Source organism: Electrona antarctica (assembly GCF_951216825.1).
Source record: "Electrona antarctica genome assembly, chromosome: 12".
Lineage (NCBI taxonomy): Eukaryota > Metazoa > Chordata > Actinopteri > Myctophiformes > Myctophidae > Electrona > Electrona antarctica.
Genome location: NC_136793.1, coordinates 53,280,575 through 53,292,970, shown reverse-complemented (window position 1 = coordinate 53,292,970; position 12,396 = coordinate 53,280,575). Strand labels below are relative to the sequence as shown.

At 44.3% G+C, this 12,396-nt stretch overlaps 1 protein-coding gene across 1 annotated transcript; it reads left to right on the top strand.

The window, feature by feature from the left end:
- The first annotated feature begins 1,340 nt into the window (after positions 1–1,340).
- Positions 1,341–8,517, top strand: ccn1l2 (cellular communication network factor 1, like 2). Its single transcript, XM_079516357.1, has 6 exons — positions 1,341–1,653; positions 2,955–3,165; positions 3,744–3,877; positions 4,525–4,852; positions 6,622–6,836; positions 7,606–8,517. The coding sequence occupies exons 1-6, from the start codon at positions 1,582–1,584 to the stop codon at positions 7,939–7,941; spliced, it is 1,296 nt and encodes a 431-aa protein (XP_079372483.1). The 5' UTR covers positions 1,341–1,581; the 3' UTR covers positions 7,942–8,517.
- The last annotated feature ends 3,879 nt before the right edge of the window (positions 8,518–12,396 follow it).

Below are 12,396 nucleotides of genomic sequence, written 5' to 3'. Positions count from 1 at the left end.
CTTTTTTTTTTATTATAATTGTTTCATTATTATTTGTATTATTATTATTTGTATTATTATTATTATTATTATTATTATTATTATTATTATTATTATTACCACATTAGGCCTGGTTTTCACAATTTTGGGCTTGCAATTATACAGGTGAGGTGTAAGAAATATATATCAAAGAATGTATTTATTTACTTACTTACTTACTTACTTACTTACTTATGGTTTTGCTGAGACTCACACGAGCACCTATACTGTGGATGTTTTTTTGCCAGGTACGAAGCAACCCGGCCTACATTTAGCACACACCCCTACTGACGACCGTAAAGACGACTCTAAACATGAGCCAGATTGACTAGGTATATGATGATTGACTAGGTAGTGGCTACCTCCTAAGCCAATGGGAGTCTGAACGGTATAAAAACCCATACTCTGGTCGCTGCAATTCACCTTTAGCAAAGCCCGCCCTCTCCCACTTAGACACTCCCACTTTCCAGCCAGGCTCATTCATTCCAATGAAAATATCATGGATTTTACACATTAAATACTGGTTCGTTTTTGGAACCAGACCTTCAAAATCCGTCAACAAGGCCTGCCATATGCACTGGAAAAATATGTGCGTGACATTTCTTTTTTAAAACAATGTTTTATCATATAGGGAAACTATTGGTGGAGAGAATTGTCTAACGCATGTTATGCTTAGCTGTGATTGGACCATAGCAGTTTGGAGAGGGGATATAGGTCAATTAACGCAGAGTGAGTGGAAGCTGCAGGAAAGCCATAACAAAACACAGTGAGTGAACCAACAAAAGAACGTCGGAAACGAACGCTATACAAGAGCTTGTTCCACCTGACAATTTTCTCGTTTATCTTAATCTATACACATTTACATGAGGACTGGGAGTGGAGATAACCGCCCTCACCAGGTTAACTACTGTACATTCACCATTAATTGCCATTGCCTTGTCCAAGATGTTTGGATTGGCACAAAAACATGCATTTTTGATATTCATATTTGCAGAAATCCAGCACCTTGCAATGAATCAACATTCCAGTATATTGCACGTACAGGTTTGAATGTTTTTCTCACAGCGGTGAGTTTTTCACACTAACCAACCCACCCTGTGCACAACATGCACCCTCCCTCCCTCCACTCCCTCCCTCTGGACACTTCTCCCTCTCGGCCCCTCTGCAGGAGAGAGAGAGAGGACTGAGAGCGGGTGATGATGTCACAAGGGGGGGGGGGGGGGGGCCTGCATGCGTCTATAAGTACAGGCCCCCGTCGGGGGAACCTCTCTATGAAGTGGAGCCGAGTTGTGTCGACCCTGTAGCAGGCTGAGACCAACAGACTGTGCAGTATAGGAGAGCAGAGAGGACCGTTAGACTGGTGCACCTCTCAGTGCACGGACCGGACCAACGGCTGACTAGTGTGGATATAGTACGTCTCACTACAGGACAACACTTGACACTCCTTTTTTGGACTGGGACTCTCGGGACGGTGGTGTCTCTCAACAGCTCCAGTTACTGGAGATTTCCATCTCTTTTTCACTTTTCAAAGTAATTTCTATTTTTATTTTTTTTACATCCAGGATGTTTTTCCTTGTAATTTTGCAACAGATCCTTCCAACGCTGTTTATCTTCTCCAGTGCTACTGCAGTGGTGGTAAGTTGCCCGCAGCTATTTGCATTCTCTCTCTCTCTCTGTGTTGTATACCCATGTTGCTTGTTGCAAATAAGTTGATTGTATTTGAAAGTGAATTGTGTGTAGCTTTGTTATATTATTCCAAGATATTGTACTCACTGCATCATCCCACATCCCACTTAAATCACGATAATCTGCCAGCTATATCTCATGATGACTGCATGGTCTCTGATCTGTCTTAACCGCTCCTCTACTCAAAGTGGGGTCCCCCAGGGGTTCTTGAGGCAGTTCCAGGGGGGTACACATGCTAAAGTATTGATAGGTAGAAGAAGTTATAAGAACAAAAAAAGGGACCCTTGGAGATATGTAACTCAGAGAGTGTACAAATGGAATCAAATAAACCTTTACTGATTAATTTGGTTCCAATATTACTGCATGTTATGGGGGGGGTCTGTGGCCTAACTAACGCATACATGGGCAACTGGGGGCACATGTGGCCCTCACCTTCACTTAGTGCAGCCCTTAGGTAAATGCCAGGATACATACATTAGTAGCTTAATGAGTATTATTAAAATGTATTTTTGTATTTAGTTCATAAAGTTAACAAGACTAATAATTATTAGGCATTTGAAAGGAATTTGAAATTAAATAATAATAAATGTTGCTTTTCAGGATTCCAATTCAAAAATAGCAAAATAATTATTCAGGATTTAAATTCAAATAATAGGCAAAAATAGCTGATCTACACTGAAACGCGTTTTGAGCCTGTAGATCGGCAATGTTTTGCTATACGACAGTATCATGCAATGTGGCCCATCTGGAGTGAGTGTGGAAATATTGTGGCCCTCTCCATCGTCAACCCATTCTGTCCAGGAACCCCTTTTGGTGTTTTTAGCATTAAGTTATACTTTAGCTATTGAAACATAGCAGATCTACAAGCTCATAGCGCGCCAACGAGTGGCGCGCTATGAGCTTGTAGGTCTGCTATCTTTGAAAAGTCGTGAAAATGTGGTGCAAATCTTTGAATGTATATTCTTTCAGAGCGAACGTTTTTAACTCAAACCTTTGCTTCTGGGGGAACATATTTTCAGATGGGGGTAGACGGTCAATTACAAATCATTCTGGGGTCCCTGACATGAAAATGTTTGAGAACCACTGACACAGAAATATGGGTTTTTCAGAAAACTGTCATGATTTAGATTTTTCAACATTTGTAGAATCATCCTCAGGTCTAAATGGGTCAAAGTTGCCCCCTGGCCTAACGGATATACCAAAGCGGGGGTCCTTCAAATGAAACCACCCTCTCTCTCTCTCTCTCTCAGGCAGAGAGCCGCTGTCCGGCCCAGTGCTCCTGTGGGGAGCAGCCCTCGTGCGCGCCCGGAGTCAGCTGGGTGACAGATGAGTGCGGCTGCTGCAAGGTGTGCGCCAAGCAGTTCAACCAGGACTGCAGTGCCGCCGAGCCCTGCGACCACATCAAGGGGCTACACTGCCACCTGGGGGCCGGAGGAGACCCTCGGAGAGGCCTGTGTCGAGGTATACACTAAGAAGCCAGCCAACCCGGTCTTCTGCGGCTGCAGTAGATTATTAGCCAGAAAAATGAAATCAGAATGAAACAAGAAATGAGCCGCCTCCTTAATTGGCCTTGTATTCAGAGTTAGAATTTTGTCGTCCCTTGTGTGCACACAAAAAATGCACAATTTGCAATGCAGGCATTTTAGCAGACGCTCTTAATCCAGAGCGATTTACAGTAAGCAAGAACAACACATGGTAATACATCAAATACATATAGAAATAGTCATCAAGGATCAAAGCTGTACAATGAAACTATGAGTATATACACTATAGAGTGCTATATGTCTACATAAAATGCTATCTATTCTAAATTACATACGTTTAGCCTTTGCACATACGCCCCCAGGCCCTAAGGTCGTCAAGGCTGTATAGTTTTCCAAATGACAATGCGGTCAATTGGCAAGTTACGGGATTTTACAATGCACTTGGACAGCACAACAAGGGCAGCAGCAGCCAGCAGCTATCTTAGTCAAATAATGTATGAAGTCCAACCCGTGCACGCACAGTTTTCTCATGCTATCTCCCCACGCTTCCTCCAGCGGAGGCCCAGGGCCTGCCCTGCGAGTTCAACGGGCGCATGTACCAACACGGGGAGGACTTCCAGCCAAGCTGCCAGCACCAGTGCAGCTGCATGGACGGCGTGGTGGGCTGCATGCCCCTGTGCCCCCACCAGGTCAGTGGTGTTTCTGTCGACTAAAAACTAAGACGAAAAATGTTCGTCGACTATACCTGTTTCCACTGACGAAAGCTAAATGGAAACTAAATTAAAACTAAGCTATTATGACTAAAACTATAAGCTAAATGTATCGACAATTTCGTCAACAGATAGAAACTAGACTAAAATGTTAGGAAGGGACTATAGTGGACAAGAGATGCAGTATAAGTCATTTTACACTTGGTTGCATGCTGAAAATAGCCAATCGGCTATTTTCAGCAAGTGTAAAAACAGTCATTACGACGGCATCAACGCCCACCAAACTACATTTTAGTCGACTAAATCAACTGTAGATTTAGTCGACTAAAATCTTATGATATCTAGTCCACTACAACTAGACTAACACTAGAACATTCTGGGTGACTACAACGTGACTAAAACTAAATGGAAACTATTCAAGAGACTATCATGACTGATTATGCGTGTCTTAAGTACCAGGTCTTATGACTTAATGTAAGACCTGGAGGCGTGGTCAATGCTGTTTGGCCACTCAGAATAGCCAAATGGCATTGATCACGCCTCCAGGTCTTAAGTTAAGTAATAAGACCTGGTATTTAAGACACGCATAATACTGCCCATATGACTAAAACTAAAATCAAAACCAGGTACCGCTGCCAGACTGGCGCTGCGCCCGCCCCCGGCTGGCCAGGAGGCCTCCTCCTCCGTGGCGAGGAGGAGGAGGAGGAGGACGGAGATCCTCGGCGGTGCCGTGCTGCAAGGAGTGGGTGTGCGACGACGACAACCACATCAGCGAGGAACCGGAGGAGGAGGAGGAGGAAGGGCCGACGCAGACGCGCGGCGCGTCCTCCCTCATGCCAGACCCTTCGCCGCCGCTGCTGCTCCCCAACAACAACCACATCAGCCCCTGGCTGCTCCACCACCAGGCCCAGCCACAGCGCCACTACCAGGCCAGCACTGGAGTCACCTTTAGAGGTAAAACTATACGCGTGTCTGTCAGCACTCAGCAGTCAGCAGCATGCTGCGATATGCTTTGCTAGTGTAGCGTGTCTGATATACCTGCAGTATATCCATCCACTAACGTTTTTTTTTTATAGCTCAATAGAAATTAGACATTTGCCCGACACTGTGAAAATAGCAGATCTATAAGCCTTGCGACACGTTGTGAGCTTGTGGATGTGCTATTTTCACTACTTCTTAAATGTTCTTTACTTTTTTAATGTATTCATGGGAATGATTCGATTTTATTTGAAAAATGTTGGATGAAAAGTTGGAAAAATAAAAATGTGTCCATGCACGACTTAACATGGGTATGAGCATTAATTGAGCACTAATCTATACAAAATGGTTGGATGTACATGTTCTGATGAATTGAAAAGGGTGGACCCTATTGTAAACAAGTGTAATGCTTTATGGTGTCGTCCACAGTTAACAGTTTTTGCATTGAGTTGTGCTTGAAATGCACTGTAATTCTCCAAACTGTTAATAAATGCTTCAATCAATCAATCAATCAATCAATCAATCAATCAATCAATGTGCATTGCGATGTAAAAACTATGGAGACAGAGAAAAGATGGAGATGTAGACTGGGACAGATACAACACAGTATATCCAGGGTCCACTGATTACAATCTTTGAACCATCATTCTGTGCTCTCTTCTACACAGAGGTGGTTTAGTTTAGTTTAGTTTATTTCGATCAATTCAACAGTGTAACATAAATCATTACCTAAAATATTCACATTCTCTTATAGTTGATCGAAAAGGCATATAGGCTGAAGCTCAAAGCTTACTGATGCCTATCCTTTGTACATGTCATATTTTATTTAACATATTTTAAACCCACATAATGAATAATCCCCCTGTGGTGTCTCTCTCCCCAGTTTGAACCATCATTCTGTGCTCTCTAGTACACAGAGGTGGTGTCTCTCTCCCCAGTTTGAACCATCATTCTGTGCTCTCTAGTACACAGAGGTGGTGTCTCTCTCCCCAGTTTGAACCATCATTCTGTGCTCTCTAGCTACACAGAGGTGGTGTCTCTCTCCCCAGTTTGAACCATCATTCTGTGCTCTCTAGTACACAGAGGTGGTGTCTCTCTCCCCAGTTTGAACCATCATTCTGTGCTCTCTAGCTACACAGAGGTGGTGTCTCTCTCCCCAGTTTGAACCATCATTCTGTGCTCTCTAGCTACACAGAGGTGGTGTCTCTCTCCCCAGTTTGAACCATCATTCTGTGCTCTCTAGTACACAGAGGTGGTGTCTCTCTCCCCAGTTTGAACCATCATTCTGTGCTCTCTAGTACACAGAGGTGGTGTCTCTCTCCCCAGTTTGAACCATCATTCTGTGCTCTCTAGTACACAGAGGTGGTGTCTCTCTCCCCAGTTTGAACCATCATTCTGTGCTCTCTAGTACACAGAGGTGGTGTCTCTCTCCCCAGTTTGAACCATCATTCTGTGCTCTCTAGTACACAGAGGTGGTGTCTCTCTCCCCAGTTTGAACCATCATTCTGTGCTCTCTAGTACACAGAGGTGGTGTCTCTCTCCCCAGTTTGAACCATCATTCTGTGCTCTCTAGTACACAGAGGTGGTGTCTCTCTCCCCAGTTTGAACCATCATTCTGTGCTCTCTAGTACACAGAGGTGGTGTCTCTCTCCCCAGTTTGAACCATCATTCTGTGCTCTCTAGTACACAGAGGTGGTGTCTCTCTCCCCAGTTTGAACCATCATTCTGTGCTCTCTTCTACACAGAGGTGGTGTCTCTCCCCATCAGGGCGGAGGTGTTCCTCGGAGCCTCCAGCTGTTACCCACAGACCACGGAGTGGACGGAGTGTTCCACCAGCTGCGGCATGGGCATCTCCAGCCGGGTCACCAACAACAACGCGGGCTGCCGCCTGGTGAGGGAGACCAGACTGTGTCAGATACGCCTGTGTGACCTGCTGCATCCCCCAATAGCTGGCAACAAGGTACAGTACTATTAACCCATTTTAGACCTGAGATCGATTCTACCCCCCACAAACACACTCGGTGCCGCGCTATGAGCTTGTAGATCTGCTATTTTTCAATAGCTAAAGTATAACATAATGCTTAAAACACCAAAAAGGGTTCCCGTACAGAATAGGTTAAGGTGACTCCACACCAAACAGTCTTGTTCAGACTAGTCAAAGACTACTTAAAACTGTCAGATTGCAACAGACTAGCATTTTTAATCGGCACAAACCAGTCGGCCGACGAAACATCATTTTTCCCCCATGCAAATTAGCCTGCAGCGCTGGTTTGCAGTGTTGCCTGCTTATTATAAGTGACTTTGGGCTAGTATATAGATAGAGGACTAAAATTAAGAAATGTTTTTATTTAACACTGCACATTTTTTAAACGCTGTCGTGTTTTTATTCTTTTTTTATTTGTTCTGATTTATTCATAACTTTATGTACAGTATGGTGCAATGAAACATCGCCAAGAGTTCTTCTTAATAATGTCATTCATTAATTGTATTCCCATACTACTTGACAAAGAAACACTTCATAAAATGATTGCTCTTCTCAAAGAGCATTAGGTAACTCAGGTCCTTATACAATATACTGTGCGCGTCCCGTACAGATATTTGCTGAGATATTGGATAATGAACTTCAGATAACGGGCTTCAGAAGTCCGATTATTTGTTTTCGTTTTCTTTATTTCAATCTCTCTCTCTCTCTCTCTCTCTCTCTCTCTCTCTCTCTCTCTCTCGTTCAGAAGGGTAAAAAGTGCCAGCGAACCGTCCGTCCGCGGGAACCGGTCAGCATCTCGTTCGCCGGATGCTCCACGGCGCCGCGCTACCGCCCGCGTGCCTGCGGCGCCTGCGCAGACGGCGACGGCCGCTTCTGCGCGCCGTCCCTCTCCCGGACCGTGCGCCTGCGCTTCCACTGCCCCGACGGCGAGGGATTCTCACGAAACGTCATGTGGATCCAGCGCTGCAGCTGCAGCAAGAAGAGCTGCCCCGGCGGTCACCAGCACCACCACCACCGCAGCGGGCCCGCCTCCAGTCCCTCCGTCAGCCTCCACAACGACATCCACGTCTTCAGGCACTGAGAAACGCCCCACGCGGCGCTGTTCACGCGGGCAGATGCAGAGACATACGGTCGACCGGTCGTTGTCAACGTGCGCCATGCAGCGACATGAAGATGCAAAGACGCATCCGACGTTTGTTGCCTGCTGCAAGAGATATATACAAAGCTACAAGTAAAGATGAACTGGCTTCAAACTCGGATACAAAGATACAAAGCGACAAACGTGCCGTGAATCTTCGCATCTTTGCATCTGCCCGTGTGAACGCAGCATCACTCATCAGGCTCGTGCCCATCCCTGAGGCCTTGGCACGCCGTGTGGGCATTAGTCCCATTGAGACCTGAGACCACATTCTACAAAATGTCTTCTAAATCATGACAGTTTTCTGGAAAACCTATACGTTTCTATGACTCAGTGGTCAACTATTAAGGACCCCCAAAATTGTATACATGTATTTGGCCGCCGACCCCCATCTTGAAAATATGTTGTTCAAGGGACCCCCCCACCCCAACCCCCAGAAGCAGATATTTGAGTTAAAAACGTGCATGTGAAAGAATAATGTATTTGCACACGTTTTCATGATAAAACAATTAAAATAAAAATAGCAGATCTACAAGCTCGAAACGTGGCACTCGGTGCCGCGCTATTAGCTTGTAGATCTGCTATTTTTCAACAGCTAAAGGTTTAAAAAGAATGTCTTCAAAGTGGTTAAACGGCTATAAGGCGACACAGATGCGTTCCTGGTCTTAATGGGCATTAGACCGCGCCGAGCATCATCTCGACACCCTCTCTGTCTTCCGCCCTCCTCCGCCCACGCTCCACCACGGCCGGACGTTCCAGGGACAGCCCCGTCTGTCTGTCTGTCTGTCTGTCTGTCTGTCAGGAGGGTGGGAACAACCTCTCCCTCTTCTCACGCCAGACTATATGACATAGACATGGAGAGAACCCTCTTCTGGCAAGCCGGACCTCCGTCCCACCCTGTGCCACCCCACCCCACCCCACCCCTCTCCCTCCAGCCCAGCAAGTATACAGTGCATGGTTCCTATAAACATATTAGTTCAATAGCCAAAAAATAAAGTTTGCGGGACCCAAACTATAGTGAAAAGCTCGGCTATTTTTAATATTTGTTTTCTAATTTATGGAATTTCATAGATTTTTCTTTGATTTCTTCATGAAATTAGGCTATTAGGGGAAAAAATGAAATTTGTTTTTAATTTTAGGAAAGTTTTTTTTTAAATAATAAATTACAAACTAAAATGTAGGAAACAATGAAAATGTGTTCGACCCAGTGGTTGCATGGGAACCAGTGGCATAGAGAGAACGTCTCTGGCAGCCTCCGGACCTCCGCCGCGCACCCCGTCCCACTCCCACCCCCATGCACCCCACCCCTCTCCCTCCATGCCCAAGCAGTACACTCGCTTGCACTTTAAAGCTTCCTGCCGTGACGTCACCGCACGGTTTTCGCCCGTCATCACACTAGAGGTGTGTCGCTATATTCAATAAGGGACTGCTATCTTTCCACGCATTGGGAAAGAGAAGGGGCAGCACTGACTGAGGACAGACAGTGCACTGTAGTGTGTTGGTTGGTGGTGGCGGTGGCACCTTGAACCTTTTGGCAGAAAATATTGAAACTTTATATTTTTTATTTATTTGCGTGTCGTTGTTGTTGTTGTTTGTGTTGTTGTTTTGTTTCTTAGTTCCTCTAAATACAGAGGAAGGAGTGAATGGTATTTGTGACACTTTGCCGTCAATTTACAGAATTGTTTGTATATAGGTAAATGAGTGCAGGATGTGTGAGAATGACGAGAAACACGTACAAGCGTCTTTGTGAGAGATGCATTTATGGAAGAAAAGGGACAATATAGTGAAGGGTTTGATTTCAAAATGGTTAAAAAAAAACACATTTTCCTTAAAAAAAAGAATAAAAGACAATTCCATGATTTCATCATACCTAAATTTCACAAGCAAATCGTTTTAATTGTAAGTAAGCTAAACACCCATCATAAACTTTACCTGTATATTTTTGCAAGTTCAGGTGTATCAGATTTTGAAATGAAACCCTTCGTATATAGTATATACTGTAGTCACAAGTGATTGTATTAACTTGTAATTGTTTCTGTGTGTGTGTGTGTGTGTGTGTGTGTGTGTGTGTGTGTGTGTGTGTGTGTGTGTTGTGTGTGTGTGTGTGTGTGTGTGCGTGCGTGAGTTACTTTCTGTGTGTGTATTTGCTAAAGCATGAAAAACTGAGCGTTTACAGGTGAATGTGTACTTTATACCTAAATGAAAGAGTATATATAGAGACTTCACTCACCATTGTGGAGTGGCAATATTTGGAGGTCGCCTCATTTTTCGAGGTGTGTGTGTGTTGTTTTATGTATCCCTCATAATGTAGATACTAGACGCTTGGAGGGAGTGCGTGTGTGTGTGCGTGCGTGCGTGCGTGCGTGCGTTACGGTGCGTATATTACATTATTATGTGGATTATTTTGTCTGTATAGACCTTGATAATTCTCGTCCAATAAAAACATACACATTTAACCTGTGTGTGTGTGTGTGTGTGTGTGTGTGTGTGTGTGTGTGTGTGTGTGTGTGTGTGTGTGTGTGTCTGCTCGTGCGTCCGTGCATGAGTGCGTATGCACGCTTCACTGTCCCTTGCCAGTTTTCTCTGATATTCTGAGATGCCTTTTATAACTTATAGGGTTTTTAGATAAAAGAGGAGTAAAACTTTGGAATATACATTTGGTTAATGGACCCATGATGAAGAAGTTCGGCTATCATCGGGTGGAAATTGCACCGATACTGTGTAGTGTCAGTGTCATGGGAACGGGATCCGGAATCAGGAACTGGCGGCCCGAGGGCCATCACCTAATGTGGCCCGCAGGTTAATATCGGAATACTGATATATTATTGATACAATTCCAAACGTGCAAACATGACCGCTTTAATTACTTCAGTCTATATACAGTATGTAGTATTTTTTATGTCTGTATTGTATGTATTTGTATTTAGTTTGTAACTAAATGCATTTGAAATGCATTTGAAAAAAAAATTCAAAATATATTTTCAAATATAGCAAAAAATAGCTGATCTACCAGCTCAAAATGCGCCACACTGCGATGCGTTTTGAGCTTGTAGATCGGCTATTTTTGCTATAACAATGACAGTAATACCGTATGCAATGTGGCTCTCTGGAGTGAGTGTGGGAATCTCGGAATCGCTTTTTTGATCAAAATGCAAGCTTGGTTTGCGTCTGATGTATGTTTTGGGTGTATTAAATGACAATCGCGGGACATGTTAATTAGGCTTAACTCCAGCCGTGTTAGCGTGTCTTGCTCTATACCAATAGATTTGTACAGGCTTTGGAACGTTTTCAGCCATGCATGCAGTGGCCCCAGCCAGGTTCATGCTCCTTCATGGCCTTATACAACATACAGGCTGGCTCTGGAGCACAAATATTACGGCAGACTCCTAAATTCCACACCCTGGCCTCTCTCTCTCTCTCTCTCTCTCTCTCTCTCTCTCTCTGTAGCAAATGAGTTGAGATAGGAACACTCTGACCTTCTGGATGCCCTATCGACGCATTTCCAGAGAACGTCACACTGATCAGAACCTGTATGCGCGCGCAGGTCGGTGGCAAAAGAAACCGATCGCTCATTAGATGCAATGTAAAAGTGGTCACAGCACTGACGTGTACAAATGCATCACATCAAACTTTCAGAGGCTGTTTTCCTCCCCGTGTGGAAGAAGGTTGTTTAGGGTGGATGTTTACTGTGATCTCTCGCTCTTGAAATGTATACCTTGTGTAAACAATAATAGCGATTCTCAATGGCCTCATTCACACCTAAGACACACTTGTGTCCTGTGACTTCTGTGTGTCATGGCCGCCTCAATGCATTTCCGATGGGAGTCACATGGTTTGATGACACAACCTTGTTGCATGGCTGTCTTCTGCCTCCATGCAACAAGGTTGTGTCTTCAAACCACGTGACTCCCATTGGAAATGCATTGAGGCGGCCATGACCAGAGTTGGGGTCCGTTACTCAAAAAAGTAATACATATTACACATTACTTTTGAAAAAGGTAATGCCTTACTTTACTTGATTACTCCCTGGAGAAAGTAACTTAGTTACACTACTCGTTACATTACTTTTGCGTTACTCCATAAAATCGCCTGAGATGCATTGTCACATAATTTACCACCACTTAACAAATCTTTAAAATCCTAATAAGGAGGACATACACAAGATCTTTCTTTATGCTCTTTACCAGGTTGTGGAGGAATAAAACAAAATGGGGCTTTCCAAAACGGTCTAGTGCAGTGGTTCTTTTGACCTTGTAAAACGTTTTCTATGCAAACTTCTAATTCATTCTTTAAGTACATTGTACATGTTATGTAACAGTGACAGCAGTGGCTTTCAATCAGTGGTCCGTGGACCACCAGACACCAGTGAGCCTTGAGGGTGTTCCAGGTGGTCCCCAG